This window comes from Ambystoma mexicanum, chromosome 2q (genome assembly GCF_040938575.1).
Source record: "Ambystoma mexicanum isolate Mex_15411 chromosome 2q, UKY_AmexF1_1, whole genome shotgun sequence".
In the NCBI taxonomy this organism is placed as follows: Eukaryota; Metazoa; Chordata; class Amphibia; order Caudata; family Ambystomatidae; genus Ambystoma; species Ambystoma mexicanum.
Window position 1 is genome coordinate 624,340,105 of NC_090924.1, and position 19,241 is coordinate 624,359,345.

Here is a 19,241-nt window from a genome sequence, read left to right on the forward strand (position 1 = left end):
TGAATTCTGTCTTACATATCTGGATGATATAGCAGTTTTCAGTGCCACCTTGGGATTGTTACAGGCTCTTCAGAAAGCACACTTGACCATAAAGGCCAGTAAATACCGGACTGGACAAGGCTCAGTGGTTTACCTTGGACATGAAGTAGGTGGAGGGAGGATACAGCCTCTACCCAGTAAAGTACAAGCAGTACAAGACGGGCCTACCCCCACTACACAGACCCAAGTGAGAGCCTTCTTAGGTCTCACTGGGTATTACAGAAATTTCATGGCAGACTATGGCACCATAGCTGCCCCTCTGACTGCTCTCACCACTCCTAAGAAAACCAAGAAGGTAACGTGGACTGAAGAGTGTGAGAAGGCCTTCAATGGCTTAAAAGAATCCTTGTGCCAGGCCCCTGTCCTCAGGGCCCCTGATTACCAAAGACCTTTTATTGTGCAGACAGATGCCTCTGACACTGGGATAGGAGCTCTACTATCACAAGTAGATGAGAAGGGTAAGGAACACCCTATTGGTTTCATTAGTCGCCAGCTTAAGGACAGAGAGCTCAGATGGTCCACAGTAGAGAAAGAATGTTTCTCTGTTGTGTGAGCCCTACGGAAGCTGAGGCCCTACCTCTGTGGTACCCACTTCACTGTACAAACTGACCATAAGCCCTTAAAGTGGCTGATGAACATGAAGGAAGAGAATCCAAAGTTGCTTAGGTGGTCCATAAGTCTACAAGGCCTTGACTTCACTATTGAGCATAGGCCAGGTGTCCAACATAGCAATGCTGATGGGTTGTCTAGAATGTTTAACCGCCCTGAACAAGAAACTCATCCAGGGGTGGATTAGTTCCCCCTGTCCTTAGTCTGGGAGGGGCGAGTCTTAGGAAAGATTTCATGATTGTATGTAATTTTCCCTCCATGTGACAACCCCCAAACTTTTTGTTGCTGTTTTACACCCTGATCTAGACTTTGCCAGAGAAGCGCAGCCTTCCGCCGCACTCCTCTGGGCTTTCGCTCAATTCTTATGGTGAAACTGACATGCCCTTAAGACAGTCCGTACTGGAAGACTTCATTTCCCTTAGTCCTTTCCGCATGTTGCAGCTTTTGTGCAACATGAAACAAGAGTGCACTGTAACTTACTTTACCACGCTCTTGGGTCTCTAGTCATTCCAAAGGCCCTAGAAACTCTCGCTGGACTTATTATGAACTGTGCAAGTGTGTCACGGAAAGGACTGGTGGCAGCTATCGTTTCTCTTGTGTTTTTCGCCATGTTATCCGCGCTTACCGCGTTTCGCACAAATGAGTGGCCTGGCTCCAAAATGGCCATGCCACAAGGTTCTTTGTCCTGTCCTTTGGCCATCTTGCCCCTTCACCTTCCCCAGGTCGAACCGACCCGGGTCAGTGCTTATTTGGTCATGCACTTTCCCGCGAAACCCAAAGCTTTCGCGGGCTTCTGCATGCCTTGTGTGTATGCCTCCAGGATGTGGGCTGGGATGTCTGTTCCCAATACACATCCTGGGTGCCAGAGAGTCTGGAGTGTCCTGAATGCCTGGGACCCCCATGGTCCATGATAGGTCCACGTATGGTGTGTGAGCGTTTGTGAGCAGATCTCCCATAGGATCCTCTCCGTTTTGGCGTGAAGGGAACTTTGGATAAGAGAAGGCTGAAAACACCACTACTATGTCGATCTCCTGAGTTCACATTGAACGAGGGATAAGGAGCCAAGTATCCTGCAACAAGAAGCTGAGTCGAGGAACCGCTGGTGACCCGCTGAAGGTTTGGCACCCTGAACCGGTGTCGTCCTGCGAGACCCCTCTGCATCTGATGGTCCTAGAAGGTCTGCAAAGGCGCTTCGACCCATTGAAATAGTGGGATCAACTATTCCCGGCACCTTCATCAAACCCTGCAAGTAAGCCTCTTCGAAAGTGTCCCTGGGCCAACCAGTGGGCTGACCAGCTTACACAGGACGTTTACTCTGTCACCACCGCCGTTTCGGGGAAGCCCTCGAAACTTGGCCTACTGCTAGCTCTGTGTCCACAGCACTCTCACACCGAATATAGTACACTTGGCATTCCCAGGTCTGAAGTGAGACGAGTGCGCCCGGACCAGAGTAAACGCGGTTGCCGTGTTGCCGTGCTGTGGTAACAACCTGTACACGTTCGCTGCATTTGAGACACCCTCGCCCCTGCATCCTGCTACCGCGGAATCTACACGGTGTTGAGACGTCCTGATCATCGCATCTGAACCTGCCAGCAACGTGAACTGAACTGGCGAAGTCTGGGTCTGCCTGCGTCGGGGACCAGTGAGTAGTCCATACCCCAACCGGTGGCCCCTAGCGGAGGAGCCCATTTCTTTTCTACCGCTGTTACGAAATAGCGTATCCTCCCCGCACTCTCACTCTGCCTCTGCCCGCAAGTGGAGGCCTTGCTCGAGTAGTGGGGACTTGTTCTTCATCGCTTCATCTACCTTCCTGAACTCTCAGAGACCCTTGAAGAGACCCTAATTTGTCCATTGGTACAAGCCTGTGCAGGTACTTTTGAGCGCAAGGCTCCTCTCTTCGTAGGGCTCTGACTTCCTCCTAGTTAGGTGTATTTCTGATGTCGAACTGGGTATAATGATTACTTGCACTTCCTGTTTTCCTCCCCATCTAGGTGGTCTACATACGTGCTCATAACTCTTTAGACACCTCGGTCTTGTATATATATTGTATTGATTGTGATGTGTTAGTTTACTTTAGTATTATTGTGATTCTTTGCTATGGTCGATGTTACAAAGGCCTTGTAATAAATGTCTATATTTTTAATATAACACCTGTCTGGAGTAATTTGTAAGTGTCCTTGCTTTGTGTGCTCATTGAAGTCTTTCACTCACCCTCACCCCTCTTGAGACTTAGTCTTGACTGCCGCCATCGCTACCCTGATTGGTCTGGCTTGTCCAGAGGTTACCCTGTTCCAAGAAACTAGGCTGGCCTTCTGAACCTCTGCCCCTCCAGGTACGAGTTCAGAAATCCATCTTAACAGTAACCATCCCCATGCCCCACGCCGGGGTTAGAAAGTGGAAAGCCCATGAGAGGCAGACAAAGAATACCCCATGAGGGGTGAAAGCAACCATAGACATGGACTCCCTGGGTAGTCGACTAGCTCGTGAGGGGCTGAGACACAGAACCCACGAGGGTGAGGACCCTTTCCAGTTAACAGGCAGCCTGGAGGGCCAGATAGCCCACATGGGGCTAAAAGACAACCGGGAGAAAGTTTGTAAGACCAAATAAGAGATGAGCTTTGTGATTTGATACGAACACTTTCCCTGGGGTTACGAATTGCATACTCTCGCAAAAGAGAAAGTCTTAAAGGACACAGATTTTAACTTGTCAGTAGGCCGGGGCCTGAAGGAAGGAAACCCAAAGACATGAGTGGGTGGGGGTCTGAAATTAACCACCTGAAGCAAAGTATAGTGGGAACCAACTTGGGCAGACGTTTGTTATTTATGATATTCGTGGTAGTGAAAGAACAAAGGTTAAAATGGGTTTGGACAGATGTTTTGTGAGACATCTTGCTGAGTACCATTTTATTATTTTGCTTGGAGTTAAGGAAACAATCATCATACCTATAGGGTTAGTTGATGTTTTAGTTTCTTTAATAAAACTTGTGGAACAATGTCTTCTTGTTCATCGTGTATGTCTGACTTAACACAACTTGTTTGTATTAAAGGCTGTGGTGTCAATATTGAGGAAGTTGGATCAGTATACGTTTCCACTTCCCATCAAGTCATTGTTAGCTACTGCATCCATCAAGGTTGTGCTCTTGCTCTCATGCAAATTCTAATAACATGAGGGTGATCTGAATTTGTTTTTTTAAATGTTGGTCCACCAACATGTCGTGTGATGGAGTGTGCAGAGGTTACATTGACATTCACTATATGAGACAGTTCATTGTTCTGTTTGGTGGCCTTGTGAGTTTAGCGTTGGTTCAACACAGGTTATTTCTTAAATTAGGCAACAAGAATGCAAAAAATACACTGTCCACTTAGAAATAATTTCTAATTAACAAACAATTCCCTAGGGTTAATGGGAAAAGTGTGTAAGAGGGACAGACTGAAAAATAACTTCACTCTGTTTACAGAGTGAGAGGATGCACATGGCTGTCATCACTCATTGCTCTGGCTCTCAGTAATGTTTAAATGTGTTCTCATGTTAAGATATCCAGAATACTCTCACATTATACTGCTCATCACAGTGCATCTTGAGAAGCTACTGAGTTAGTGTAATTAACCACTTTGGTGTTCTCCGTGACCTTCGTTTCGATGTTGACTAATTGTACCTTTTCTTCCAACAGCCTGGAGTCCTTGGATATTTTGAGTTCAATGCCTCACCTCAGCCTCCTGGTTACTTGACATTCTTCATTTCAGCGTTGCATTCGTTAAAGAAAGGTAAATTGCTCTTTTTTTAAGTTTTGGAATCCATACTGTGTAATTATGAGCATAATTGACCCTTTTTACTGGTTGCTCCTTTTTCAGTAGTCTCAGTCCAGTGCTCCCAGAGGATGTTCATGATCAATGATGACACACTGCATGCAAATTCATAGTTCAATGCCTTGGCTGCATTCCTGCAAAAAAGGCGCTAATTCTCTTCATCAGTAATGTAATGACTTCTATGGCTTTTGTAGCTTGGGACTACTGCTAGTGCTCTGCGCAACCCTCCAAACCATTGTTGTTCCGGTTGCTCTACCATTACATAAAGAGAAATGCTAATGTAAATTGGGCTTGTTCCCTCCCCAAAAGATTCTGTAGAACCCAAACTTCTAGCTCTCATCCCTTCCGAAGGGGACCACAAGCAACACCAAACAAGAGGTGTAGCCTGGGACACTATGCACAGCCAGCTCGGGGCCCACCTATCTTGAATTGCTTCTAGCAGAAGGGATATGACCTAGCAGCTAAGGTTGGAATGTCTCTTTTTGGGTGGGAACAAACTCTATTTGCCTATAATGTTCACCTTCTGTAAATGCACGGCAGTATGACAAATAGTGGTTTGGAGTGTAGCTCAGGTCAAAGCTAGTGGTTATGATTTATTCAAAGCTGTCCATCCATCAGTCTTCATTTTTGTTAAAACATTGATGCTAGCCATAGAGATAACTTTAGTCATCCCTACACAACTTCACCCTCCCCTCTTTAATGCTGTTTTGGCAGTCATGTAGGTCATATCATCTTCTCTAGAACCAGTTTAATATTAGAACTCAATTAACAGACTTTTTAGGGTCCCTGTAATCTGTGACACATACCATTTAAGCCACCGTTTTAGCAATATGCTTTGTTCCTCTGCATGGTTTTTGTGTCAAAAAGATAATTTCCTTGCATTCTTAAGAGATCAGTAAGTGTGCATGCAAGTTATCTTGCACATGTACACACACTTTTAACTGCACACATCTTAAAATCAAAGGTTTTCCATGTGTATTTTAGATATGTTTGTTTTTTTAGTGCTGCAAGGAGCATTGGAATCAAGTTTTCCCGTCGTTGCTTACCCATGACACAGAATTGGAAACATCAGCAAAAATCGTGTAGATTCCTTTTCGCTGATCAGTCTTTGTACCAGGAGCCCAACTTGAGAGGATGCAGAGAGGTCTGTGGAGGCAGACTTTAACACCTCACCGACCTTACTGTCACTCTCCAATAAAAGGACAAAGAAACCAGTGGATTTGAACATAACTAAACCTTATGCTGCTGTAGCAGGATGCCCATTTGATAAACACCCCCGCCCCTTTTTTCGTCTCTGTTGGGCTTTATGGGACTGCACACTTAGTTTAGGTGGGAAATGAAATGCTTAGATAATCCACCTTATGTCATTTACCCAGCCTTGTCCCATACTCTTTCACAGCTGATTTGCACCAGTGGACAAGGTCTAAGTTATCATGGATAGTCGGGCTGATATATTAAGGTGAGTCTCATACTGAGGCTCCTATGTGTGGCTCAGGCCTTTCATCAGAAGTCCCACATTGTATACATTCTCTTGATGCACAAGTCTTTTAAATCATTGGACCGACAAGCAACCCAGGTGGAGCAGATGACTCTAAAGCATGAACGGGGGTCCTTGCTATGCTCACTATCATTTAGTATATTATGTAGTCCAACTTAATGTGGTCTTAGAATTTCTGGGAAAAAATACTAGAACGTCTTGGATATGTAATCAACAATTTAACATTTTTGTGACAAATCGAAGGAATTCGTCCCTTCTCCCCAAGGGGGGAGCCCTCCACCCCCCTTGTGACGCTAGGGTGATAAGGCTGCCCCGCAACACCCTTCCTAGTGGTTGAGGTAAGTGGCATCTCACCGGGATACTCTCCCAATGTGGACAAGGACTTCTGTTCCTGTGAGGAATACCTAAAGGATACCCAAAAGGGGCTTTCTTGGGAATATCAGACCTACAAAAGAATGTATAATACAGAGACTTGAATGAAGCGAGAACCAACATATAGTATTGCCAACAAGAAAGAGCATATCACTTTAAATTGTAATCCCCTTTTAACTGGAACAAGAGGGCTGGAGCAGAGAGAGATGCCACAACAAGCAGAGGGAGAGACATGAACGTCAGTCATGGAAGGCCCAGGGCAACTGAGGGGAGGAGACTCTGCAGCACATAGAGCCTGTGAGTTTGAAAACTGCTCTGGGGCAGGAAGCAGAGTGCTGGATGTGTATCGTCCTTCGAAAAGCTGTTTGTGGTGGCGTGACCACAGATACTTTGTGGTGGACTGGGGGTCCACAAAACAGCGAAACCACTAATCGGTCAAAACTGGATACCGCCCAGACATCCGCAGGACTACCAATTCATCCAGAAAAAGAGCATGGGACGCAGGACACCGGAGTGACCAGAGAAGGCAAAGAAGGCAACAAACCCCTGAATGAGCGGAGTCTCCCAGAGACGTAATCCCAGACACTTAAAGGTAACTGGGAGAACGGGAGTTGCTGGAAGCCGCCAAGGAATAGTTACGGGACTGCTCATACTCGCCACAGTCTAATCAACAAGAGCATAACATGGAAAGTAAGAAAGTGGAATGATGATGAGAGAACACCAAATGTAATGACTATGGAGAGAGAAACTAAGAGACAAACTCCTGTGGATAAAGTCAAAATACTACATATGTCGAAAGACACAGATTATAAAATAGAAAGAGAATTCTATGAAGAGAAACAATATTATGAATTAAGAAGAGAAGAAAACCCCAAGAGGGAGAATTGTAGAGTTTAGATATCACTACTCTGGAAAAGGCAAAGTATGACTTTATTGGAAAAGGAAAGAGGGATATCCAAATTAAAGAGAATGCGATGAGTTGAAATATAAAGGGTTAGTACAAAACAGGCAGTGCTATTCAGGAAAAGTGAATTATAATCACCCGGAAGATCAATCCCAACCAGGGAACGGAAGTTACACAAAACCCATTAATATGGATCAAAGCAAACGTCTAATAAAATATTGCATGAACTACACAAACAGATTAAAGAAGTCATAAAAAGCCTATTTAAAAATCTCCTATTCAGAAGAACCAGGAGGAAGACATTTGCAAGAAGCAAAGCCTACCAGCAGGAGCAAGACATTCTCTTGTCTTTAGTTATTAGTGGTAGGGTCATTTAGGGTTAGTTTTGGAACGTGAACCTATTCCTTCAGACATTCAGCATCTTAGTTAGTTTGATAGGTAGGGGATACCCCATACCAATAGGGAAAGTTAGGCCTTATTCGTTAATAAACTTGTCTTTGAAATTACCTATTTTTCGGACCCGCCACACAAAATACTGTGGATTGCAATAGCTCACAGGGCTTGACTGGGGAATACATTTGTAGAAGTTGCTATTGGGTACGTGGAACGTTGGCGGAAAAGCACCATGGAATGACCTTTACGCTTGACGAAGGCCACAATTTTTACCAACCCAGATTTCTGATTTTCGGAACCAGGTGATTTTCAAGAAGAGGGTGAAGGAGGACCTTGGGACAGCTTTGGATGAAAATGGTAGCCGTTCACATTTGAGCAGTGCAAACGTGAATCCTCACTCCAGGAAACAGAGCATTTCTGAAACGCCCAAATCGGGCACTGAAAAATTAATCCTGTCATGGTCCTTTGGAGCTTGAGGACACATACACATTTTTAAGCTCTTGGAGAACAGGGATGCGCCATGTGCAGTTTATCGTTTAGATACAGGTCCTGAGCAAAGAACCACCTAAAGCCATGCATAACCTACAAGCTCAAATGGGAGACACACCTTCAGGAAGAGATTCTGGCTAGTGCCTGGGCACGTGTTTGAGCTAGAGCCCGCAAATTTGCATCAGCCATCCTATCCAAATAAGCGACATAAAAGTTTGTCAGCGGCACTGAACACCAGAACGGATCTAGGCTCCTCCAACCTTTGTTGGATACAATGTGGTAGTCTGAGCACGTTGTTCCATATGGTGTCGTCCTGCTGAAAAGAAATTCTACCCCTAATTAAATAGTGGGTATAGACTGCCCTTGAATTCTAGGGTTGTTGTACTAGAAAACACATGACACCTGGCTCTATCCTATATCCACTAAAGTAAGCCATCTCATTACCCACACTCATGTAGCAACTTACCCTACCCTGTAACATGCACATAGATAAAGTCAGACTCAGATGAGCTGTGGAAAGAATACAGCTTCTGGTTAAAAAAAACAAACCTGGGTTTCATATGTGGCCTTTGTACAATCCTCAAGTCTGGCCCTGTGAGGAAAACCTCATCACATGAATAACGTTGATCTATAGTGATAGATGGTGACCTTGCTCTTGACACTGTTGTGCAAGGTAGCATTTGACTGGAGAATCATGTTCACTCGAGCTAGGGCAGATTGGTTCTACCTCAATCCAGTACCACCTTTTTTTAAGTGAACGGTTTGATCGTGGTAATTTCATTGTTGCCATATAATAATTTCCCCCTTTTATACGTTTTATTTTTCTTCCTATACCCTTTTGCCTCAGTATACCCTTTATATATGTCATGGGGATCAAATTGTCACCACCAGTCGGTCTACTTTGAAAGTGGTGGTGGTGAAACAACTGCAGAGTTAGATATCATTTCTGTTAAGCCACTGTAATAACAGGGAAGGTTGTCCCAGATGTGGGAATTAACAGTCAGCCATTGAGATTTGCTGCCTTCTGATTACAGCACTTTATGATGGTAAAATGTGCACGCCGTTCATTCAATTTGCCGAATGACTGTTAGCTCTGTAGTGTGATTAGTGGAGCAGGAGAGGAAGAGGTTGGATGGTGGGATTTTGGGGGCTGATCACGGACAGACGTAAGAGCTTTTTGAATGTATATGTATACACAATTCTGAAATGTGTACTTTTTACTTTAAACAAGAAATAATTTTCAATAACCATGAATTAAAAAATGGAAGGAAATAAGTGTGCAGACTGAGTGGTGTCAGTGTGCACTGCTTGCTTGCTTCTGTAATAAAGTCATGAATTTCTCCCCAACCACTGGGAAAATATGAATGCAATTTGAAAGCTTTTCCACAATCGCTTTCAACTTACTCAAATAGCCTGAAGTACATTTTTAAACATTGTTTAATGTTACCAATCAGAATTTCTTTAGGATCAACTGACCCTTTCTAAAAGGCCTTAGGCACTATTTTGCCTTTTGCTGATTGGGTTGCAAAATCTCGCCCTTAATCTGATGGATCCACTGTGAACTAAATACTAAATTCAGAATAAATTGCATCACAAATTTTGATGTGATGTTGAACTGTAGACCATTCAGTACTTGAGCTCCATTAACTCACCAAAGCCGACCATCACAGCACCTGTGGGCTCCTCTTACTATATCAATGTCTGCTTTGAATTCAATTACAGTGTTAAGGTGACGATGTGAGCATAGAATCTACCCCCTAAAATCTTGCTGAGATGTTGTCCATCTGTTTTCCCTCCTGGCAAACACTATTATTACCAATGTGACCTTCATGTTGGGATGGATGTTGAGTGCCATACCTTGGATACGTATTAACAGATAGGGCCACACCAGGGTTTGTTTTACAAGGATTCTTTAATTTTTTTGGCTTTTGTAAGGGTGTCGAAGAAGGAAGCTGACACATGTTTGGCATGATGGTTTGTATAAACTTTTATACTTTTATTTATAGTTAAAATAACCCCTAACTATCCTGATCTTCTAAGAGGGGTTTCCAGGCCTCAAGCTAATACTAAAGGATCTGTCAGAATGGCCGTCAAATCAGTTTGGTGGGGTTCACAAAATGTTCTCTTGCAATAAAATACCATGGAGAATGACTTTCTTCCCCTGGCATCTCTTGAGTATATTTAAAAGTATTAATTCTCTTCAGCAGGAGAATGACTCCCTTCTCCTAGTGTTTGAGAGTTCTTGTCCATATCTTTCAAACTTGGTGTTTATTTTGCCACCCTCATCTGGTATTAGCAAAGTTCCAAATCCTTCTCTGGGTTTCAGTGGACGTATCTCTGCCACTACAACAAAGATTTCCTCAGATGTCTGTTTCACTGGCGCTCGGGTCTCAGGCCCTTCTCTGGTGGTCAGTGGACTTATCTCTGCCGGCCTGTACAGTAGGGAGAGTGGGGTCGGGGTGGCCATATTGTTTACAAGTATGCCTTTCCTCTTTCACTCTCTTTGCTCCCTGGGTTTTGTCATCGCTGTACCTGTCTTGCACTATGGACAAGACACCATTTACATTTTGCCCCTTGTGTAGGGCCAAATATCCGTGGAAAGACGAGCAGACTCTGCAACAACTGTCTTCCCCTCGACCACAACGAGGCGGCTTGTAAACTCCTGCGCCCCAAGACGATTAAGGAGTGCCGTCTGAAGCGGTGGGCGGCCTATGGCATGTCGCAGGCCGAATGTTCTTCTCCCGCTGCCACAACCGCCGAAAGTGATGGGGGGAGTAGCAATGACCAGGCCTCCGTTTCAGAACCCATTGACCTAACGGCGGACAGTTCTTGGTCCGCGGCGCCTGTCCCCGACCCCGCCAGGCACGACACGAGTCATGCTATGGGGAAAACACCCGGCGACAGGGCCGCACACGATTCAACCACCAAACAGACAACCCAAGGTTCTGCTTTGGCAGTACTGTCGAAGCATGCCAAAGCGCCAACGGACCAGTCAAACTTTGACCGGATACGCTGATCTTTATGATCGGCAGCCTTCCCCGCAACTGCAGCCGCGGCCTGCGACTGGGCAATCTAAAGTAAAGGGCGCTAGCACTAAAACACACACGCCCGTCAAGACGCTCCAGTAGGACGCGCAGATGCCGCTTAAGGCCCCGGTGGCGGCGAAATCCACCGTTCAGCCTCCGACCCACCCGGCACATCGCCCTGTTTCCCAGAGCATTGGCGAGAGTATCGCTAGGATTACCTCGGTGGTTAAACTGAAGGAACGATCGAAAGAGGCGCTGAAACACAAGGAGCGACCTAGAGACGTGCCAAAAGACGTGCCACAGCACCGCAAGCCCCACAAGGACTACGCTGAGAGTCCTGTGCCTTTATCCAGCAGCTAAACAAGACTCCTTTTGTATCTTTGCAAATGCCTTTTTATTATTAGATCTTGTTCTTAGTTTTGTTTATTATCAACATTTCTCAAAAGAAGTAGCAGCGTTCTAACAAGGATACGTCGGTGGACACCTACACAAAACCCATATTAAAACAGCTAAGATATTCAGAGAAGAACTCCTCATGAACAAAGCAAGCACCACTGTACGTTTGTTTCAAAAATGAATTACAAAATTCTCAAAATCCCCAATAACAAAAGGTGATTTGAGAAAATGTATAATGTCTGTATTTTTTGTGCTTTGTAAATTAGACAGGAACAAGACAAACACTATCTTCTAAAATGCGAAGTGCTTTTGTGTTCTTTTTACCTTTTCTTTTTAATCTGAATATATACTTAGTTTTTTTTCTTTAGTTGTGTATGAATCATAGCCCAATTTGGGACAATCCCTCCTGAAGATTTGTTAATAGATTGATGACAGTGAAACACGTGTAGAGGGTTGTTAGAACGCTGCTACTTCTTTTGAGAAATGTCGATAATAAACAAAACTAAGAACAAGATCTAATAATAAAAAGACATTTGCAAAGATACAAAAGGAGTCTCATTTACCTGTCAAGAGAAAGATCATTCGACTCGACAAGAAAGCTCTAACTCATCCACAATTACTGAGCGCACTAAGAAGGGTTCCTTTGTTTTGCATTTTCCAAGTTCTTCATTATTTTGATCAGCCTCAGAATTGGAACCCAGTGCTGCCGACAAAAACAATCAATACAAGCCAACATAGAGGTTACACTAATACCTTTGCAAAACGCATACAGAGTTCACCAGCAGTTGTGACAGTCTGGAACTGTTTTCTTGAATCTCCTTTACCCAGCACACTAGGGGACAAATCACGACGTCAGAGAGAAGAAAATGAGCCCTTTCCTTCCCTGGACTCCTTTGGTTCATCCTCATGGACCAGGGAGAAGTTTGAGGGGTGCATGGACAGATTTGAGAAATGTGTTTCTTATTCTGAAAAGTTTGCTCCCAAGAGACCTCGGGAAGACCTTCCTTATATACCTGTGTCCAAGTTTCAAAGGACTTTGGCGGATCCACATGAGGAATATACCTATGACCTTACGGATGATGACAGGTATGTGCAGGATAAGGATGCACCCTTTGGGGACGATTACAATGTGGTTGACCCGGAAGATCCTATGGACAATTGGGAAGACAGCCGCCAGGTTGATGCTCAACCCTGGGGGTCCCCTACTCCCACCCAGGACCCTGATACCCTGTGTATAGAATCCCCCCTCCACTCCAGTCCACCAAGCCTCCCCTGTGGATGATCAAATGGCGTTTAACGCCATCTTGAAAAAGGCGGCTGAACATTTTCAGATCACCACACAAGAGGCTTTGCCGGACGCTGATTTTAGTTGAGGACATTCTCAAAGAAAAAGCTAGCCAGGCCATCCCTTTGTTGAACTCTATCAAGAAGAGATTGGCACTTTCATTGTTGACGCCAGCTCATACCAGGGCGGTGAACTCTAGGGTGGAGAAGTTGTTGGTCTCCGATCGATCCTGCCTACATCAAGGGCCATGCCAATCCAGATTCTTTAGTAGTTACCACTACTACGAAACGGGCTGGTGTGCCCCTGTCTACAGGAGAGGCACCATCCGATAAAAAGTCCAAAAGACTGTATGCACTGGGGAAAAGGGTCACAACTGCTGCTGCATTCTCCACCAGAATAGCCAATAACACCACGCTATTGGCCAGCTATGGGGATGTCCAGTGGAACCTGCTTCAAGAAGGCCTTAAAGAAGTACCAGAACCTATGCAGGATAAGTTGCTCGACATCGTATCAGAAGGCAAACAGGTCAATCAGAATGTGCTTAAGAACACTCTAGACGCTGCTGAGACAGCGGGAAGAACCTAGGTACCCTGCTCAAGCGACATGCATGACTGAGGAACTCCGGTTTCAAGCCGGAGACCCAAGCAGCATTAATGAACAAACCCGTTGAGGAAACCAATTTGTTTGGCAAGGCATTGAACAAAGCACTTGAAACAGCCAAGAAAGAACATGAGACACTCAAGTCCCTTCAACAGATTACCCAGAAACCCTCTCTGCAAAGAGGGAGCGGCTCCCGCCGGGCCTTTCGTGGGCAATCGCGTTTCCCCCAAAACCAGTATGGTGCAGGGAACAATTGGAATTCGGGACAAGGGTCTAATAGCTCCACCACCTATCCACTTAGAGGACAGCGAGGTGGGAAGGGTAGAGGCCGAGGTTCCACCCTCAGAGGAGCCCGACCTCTGGTCAGAAATGACCTTCGGATACAGGTGCCCTTCCATGCCACCCTGGTCGGAGGCCGTATAACATCTTTCCTTACTGCATGGGAGGGGATAACTACAGACCAGTGGGTACTCAAGACATTCGTCCACGGGTACTGCATAGAATTTTGCCGACCACCTCAATTCACACTACCAAAATCAAGACGCCTGACTCCGAAACACCTGCGTATCCTACTGCAAGAGGTGGAGATCCTTCTCTGAAAGTGTGCCATAGAAGTCGTCCCTATTCTACAGGTAAACAAGGTATTTATTCAGTGTACTTCCTTGTACCCAAAAAGGATCTCACCATGTGCCCTGTGCTAAAAGAGTTTGTCAAACCTCAAAAGTTTTGTATGGCCACTTTACAGGAAGTAATCCCGCTGTTGAAACAGGGGGATTACATGGCCACACTGGACATGAAAGATGCATACTTTCATATTTCAATGTTGCCAGCGCACAGAAAATACCTAAGGTTCATGATAGAGGACAAGCACTATCAGTTCAAAGTACTCCACTTCGGCATTGCCTCGGCACCAAGGATGTTTACGAAGGTAATGGCATTAGCGGCAGCACATCCGCGCAGACTATCCGTCCCGGTTTACCCTTATCTCGACGACTGGCTCATAACAGGGTAGTCCTACATAACATGCCTATTGAACACTCAGAAGACAATAGACCTCTTATTTAGTCTGGGATTCTCCATCAACGAGAAAAAATCCAGCTTAGACCCCAGTCAAGTCAAACAGTTTCTAGGGGCTCTAATTCCGACAAAAGGCGGCCTTGTCTTCCCCTCCAAGGAGAGGGTTCAAAACATGGTGTTTCAGATCCCTCAGTATGTACCCAGTCGGGAAGTGACGGTACGCAAGGCCACGCGACTGTTAGGAATGATGACGTCCTACATTTACTTAGTTGCACACACGCGTCTGCGCATGCGTCCGATGCAAGAGTGGCTCAACAGCCAGTGGTGTCAGGCCAGCGGACAATGGGAAGATCTGGTAGTTGTCTCGCCAGCTCTCATTCTCTCTCTGCAGTGATGGTCGATGGAAAACCTCTTCAAAGGGAAAACATTCACCACCCCCGCAGTAGAAGCCACTCTCACGACAGACTCATCTCTCACTGGGTGGGGGGCTCACCTGCTCCAGCAGACGGCGAACGGCGTGTGGTCCCCACAAGTAGCATCCAACCACATAAATCTGTTGGAGCTATCCGCTGTATTCAAAGCACTGAAAGCCTTTCAGACACAGTTACAGGGGAAGACAGTCCTGATCTTGACAGACAGCACCACAGCCATGTACAACCTGAACAAACAAGGGGACACACTCTCCTCAGAGCTATCCAATCTGTCCCAAAACACTTGGATATGGGCTCTCAAACACAGGATTTTCCTGTTGTCCCAACACGTTCCAGGGGAATTCAATCTTCTCGCAGACGTGCTCAGCAGAGATTTTCCACGGCCCGTAGAGTATGAATGGCGGCTACACGTAGACATCGTCTCCAATGTTTTCACGCTATGGGGCTCTCCAGATATCGACTTGTTCGCAACGCTGGAGAACGCTCCATGCCAAGATTACACCTCCATGTACTCCCAGAATTGCTCCAAGGGAACGGTCTCTGGATAGCATGGTCAGGGAAATTTGTTTACGCTTTTACCCCCGAGTCCCCTGCTCAACAAGATTGTGCACAAGATGCGCCAGGAACCAGTCACCATGATATTGGTGGCCCCCCTGTTGGCCCGCCAACACTGGTTCTCTCGCCTGATGGAGATGTCACTCTCTCCTATGAAACTGCCCTGCCCATACAGCATATTGTCTCAGGACATGGGAGAAACATTTCACCCATGCCCACAAACTCTGGATTTAGCAGCCTGGCTCCTGAGGTCATAGAGTTCGTACACCTTCAACTTCCCCAGAGATGCATGGACATACTTAGGGAAGCGAGGAAACCTAACACCCAATATTGCTATTCCAGTAAATAGAAACACTTTATCTGGTGCAATGCCAAGGGCGTCAATCCCATTGACTGCTCTCCTACTAACTTTGTATCGTAACTGACTCACTTACTAGACTCAGGTTTTTAATTCCCTATAGGTTCTCTCAGCCTATACTACGTCACAACAGAAGGTGTTGTGGTGGAAAATATCAGTTATTAAGGCTTTCATGGAAGGGGTTAAGAGGATTCATCTCCCCCATTTCAAACCCAGCTCCCGGATGGGACCTAAATGTGGTTTTGACTAGACTTATGGGGTCTCCCTTTGAACCTATGCATAAGGCAAGTCTCAAAGATCTTACCTATAAGAAAGCCTTCCTAGTGGCTATCACTTTTATAAGAAGGGTTATTGAACTACAGGCCCTTTCAGTTCTAGACCCTTTCATTAAGTTCAGAGATAAGGTGGTTCTGCGCGCTCACCCTCGATTTGCTCCTAAATTTATTTCCTAGTTCCATGTGAACCAATCAATAGAATTGCCTACTTTCTTCCAGAACCCCACTAACATGGCTGAAAGAAGCCTACACGCATTAGATGTGCGCAGGGCAGTTATGTTTTATCTGGAAAGAACTAAACCACTGAGAATCACAAACCAATGTTTTCTTTCAGTAGCAGCTGGTAGAGAATGGGATCCTGTCTCTAAATCGGCAATCTCAAGGTGGATTGTCAAATGCATCACACTCTGTTAAACTCTTTGTAAGAGAGAACTGCGCTTCAAGCCTAGAGCACATTCTACTCGAGGCACTGGGGCTTCCCCTAGAGTCCATTTGCAAAGCGGCAACCTGGAGTTCTGTACACACCTTTTACAAAACACTATTGCCTAGACACTCATTCTAGGTCTGATTCTCAGGTGGGACAAGCAGTACTAAGACATGTTTTCACTACTGTTCCTTCTCATAACCCACCTCCAACTACGGCTACTGCTCGGTAGTCTATGCCCAGCATGTGATTCTAAGCCGATAAACAAGCATCAGAAGACATGCATTACTCACCGTAATAGCATTTCTGATGATTGGATCTGTTTAGATTCTCGTGCGCCCTCCCTTCCTTCCCGCTCGGGTGGAAGGAACATAGATATCTTACTACTTTCTCTCTTTTATGTACTCACTCACGATAGTCTTAGGGCTCTGTCATGGCAGAAAAAAATACAATCGGAGGGACCTCGACGTGTGAGGGATTTTGGATACACTACATGTCACGATAGGGATAGTATTACAGACACGACTATGCCGATGTCCCCTTTCGATCCTCGAAAGATGAGATGCAATACTCCACGGTTACCACTGGATGTCGGACCATATGCACAGCAAGTGAATCTAAGCAGATACAATCATCAGAAATGCTTTTATGTGAGTAATGCATGTCATAACTAACTAACTATTCAAGACTTACTACACTTGTGCTAATACAAACAATACATATGAAGAACCACAAGGCATACAAATCAGAGGCACATACTGGGAAAGTAAGGAAGAAAGAAACAGCGTCATCAGAAAACGTTAATAACATTAAAGTTTATCATCTTCATGTATACAAATAAATTGTGTTTGAGGCCTGCTTATTTCCCCATGTATATGTACCATGAGCTGAGACCAAACCCTAAGGAAAGTACTTTAAGAACAAATGACAAGGTTAACGTCTAGTTATATAGCATCTTTTCCATTTTAATATTCTGACTGTCAGTGAACAAAACCAACTGGCCTAGATATGTCCGTGAACAAAAACAAGTGGCCCAGATATGTGATGTCATCTTTGATGTCCTGGGTGTTAGCAGTGCACGGTGGTGGAGGGAGTATGGTTGCTTAGCTTATCATAACTGGTGAATTTCTTGTTTTTTTCCATTTGAGCCAAGTCACACATTCCACAACGCCACCTAGTATCCATCGCTGGAAGTTTACCTCCAGTTCTGAGCCACAACAGCAAGGCATTGTGGGTATGCAAATTAGCTCAAATGCAAACCTTTTTTCTCCAGGAAATTGTTTTTGTCTGAGGGCAGTGCTACTTTATACATAGCTTAATCAACCCAAGACAGGCATTTGCAAGGCTGCCAGGACAACTACATACCTGGTTTTACCCTTATTAAGGATCATCAGTGCAGTATAGCCCTGACAGCCTTGTGGTTGGAACATTTGGCCATGTTTTCACAACACCAAAAAAGTTATGGTGGGTTTAAAAAGGTTTTTAAAAAAAACTTTCACGTGAAAGTAGGAAAGTCCATTTGAGACAAGTCACACATTTACACAACGCCACCTAGTAGCCATTGCTGGAAGTTCACATCCATATATATATATGTGGATGTGAACTTTTTTCTGAGGCATGTGGATCTGCTTAGATCACATGCTATGCATAGGCCAACATCTAGTGGTAGTTACATGATTTGTTTTTGAAACAGACGTCGACTGGGTGTTTTAGTAATACTATCCCTAGTGTGACGTCTACTGTACCCATGGTCCTTCACGCGTCAATGTCCCTCAGATTGTTTTTTTTCCGCCATCGTAGGCGGTTGCACGTTGTAGAGTTCTCTTGGCTATACGCCTTAATTATTATATGTTTAATTTTATATCTCTTTATTACCATCCTTCGTTGCCGCCTTCAAGAAGATCTTTGATGGTGCTCAACGGACGGACCAGTTGTCGGCGAGAAGCCTTGTTCGACGGACAGTAACTGCAGCCTACTTAGGCCTCTGCCCTTTACAGTAGGGAGAGTGGAGGGAGGTCATACTCCTACATTTAGAGTGTTTTTTTACCACCTTCCCTTCCCCTTTATTGTCGTGCTGCTTTTCCCATCCATTATGAAAAATACACCCTTTACATTTTGCCCATTTTGCGGTTGGAGATATCCCTGGAAGCACACGCACCGGGTGTGCAACCAGTCTTCATGGGATCACATTAAAAGCACTGCAAGTCCTGCAAGCTTTTTGGACCGAAGACCTTGAAAGACAACCATACTAAGAGTTGGGCTGCCCACGCCATGTAGGCCGAGGCCTCCATAGATGTGGCGGGTGAATCCAGCGATGGCAGCGGCGGCGATCTCAGTGATGCTGAAGACTGTCCAGCTTCAGTAGAACCCCATGTGCAAGCCCCCGACTCCAATAAGTCGGCCAACGGTCCTGTAAGAGAGAAGGCACCCGGCGGCAAGAGCACACACATTTCAAGACACACTAAAAACATACCCCCAGCTGAACGCCGACCACCTCGTTGACCATTCATGGCCATGCAGTGTCCAAGGAGAAGACCCACTGTATATCATCTGTCATCTTGGCCTTCGTGATCTCGTTCGCCGCAAGACAGATCTCCTAAACAGGTGCCGAGTAGGCCCTTTTCAGACACTGTGCCCAAAAAGGCCCTCATTTCCCGTGCCAAAGGGCACATGTCGAAACAAAAATCTTAAACTTCTTCAAATGCATCAAGAATGCAGGATCTTATTAAAAAACATGTCCCAAAGATGCTCCTTAAGTCTAAG

General features: G+C 45.2%; 1 protein-coding gene across 1 annotated transcript in view; it reads left to right on the plus strand.

Annotated features, from left to right (window-relative positions):
- Positions 1-19,241, plus strand: part of TXNDC11 (thioredoxin domain containing 11) — a 1,034,390-nt gene that overhangs the window by 450,338 nt on the left and 564,811 nt on the right. Inside the window, exon 5 of the mRNA XM_069647793.1 lies at positions 4,320-4,413. Coding sequence (XP_069503894.1) covers positions 4,320-4,413 — 94 coding nt within the window. The remainder of the gene's footprint in view (positions 1-4,319; positions 4,414-19,241) is intronic.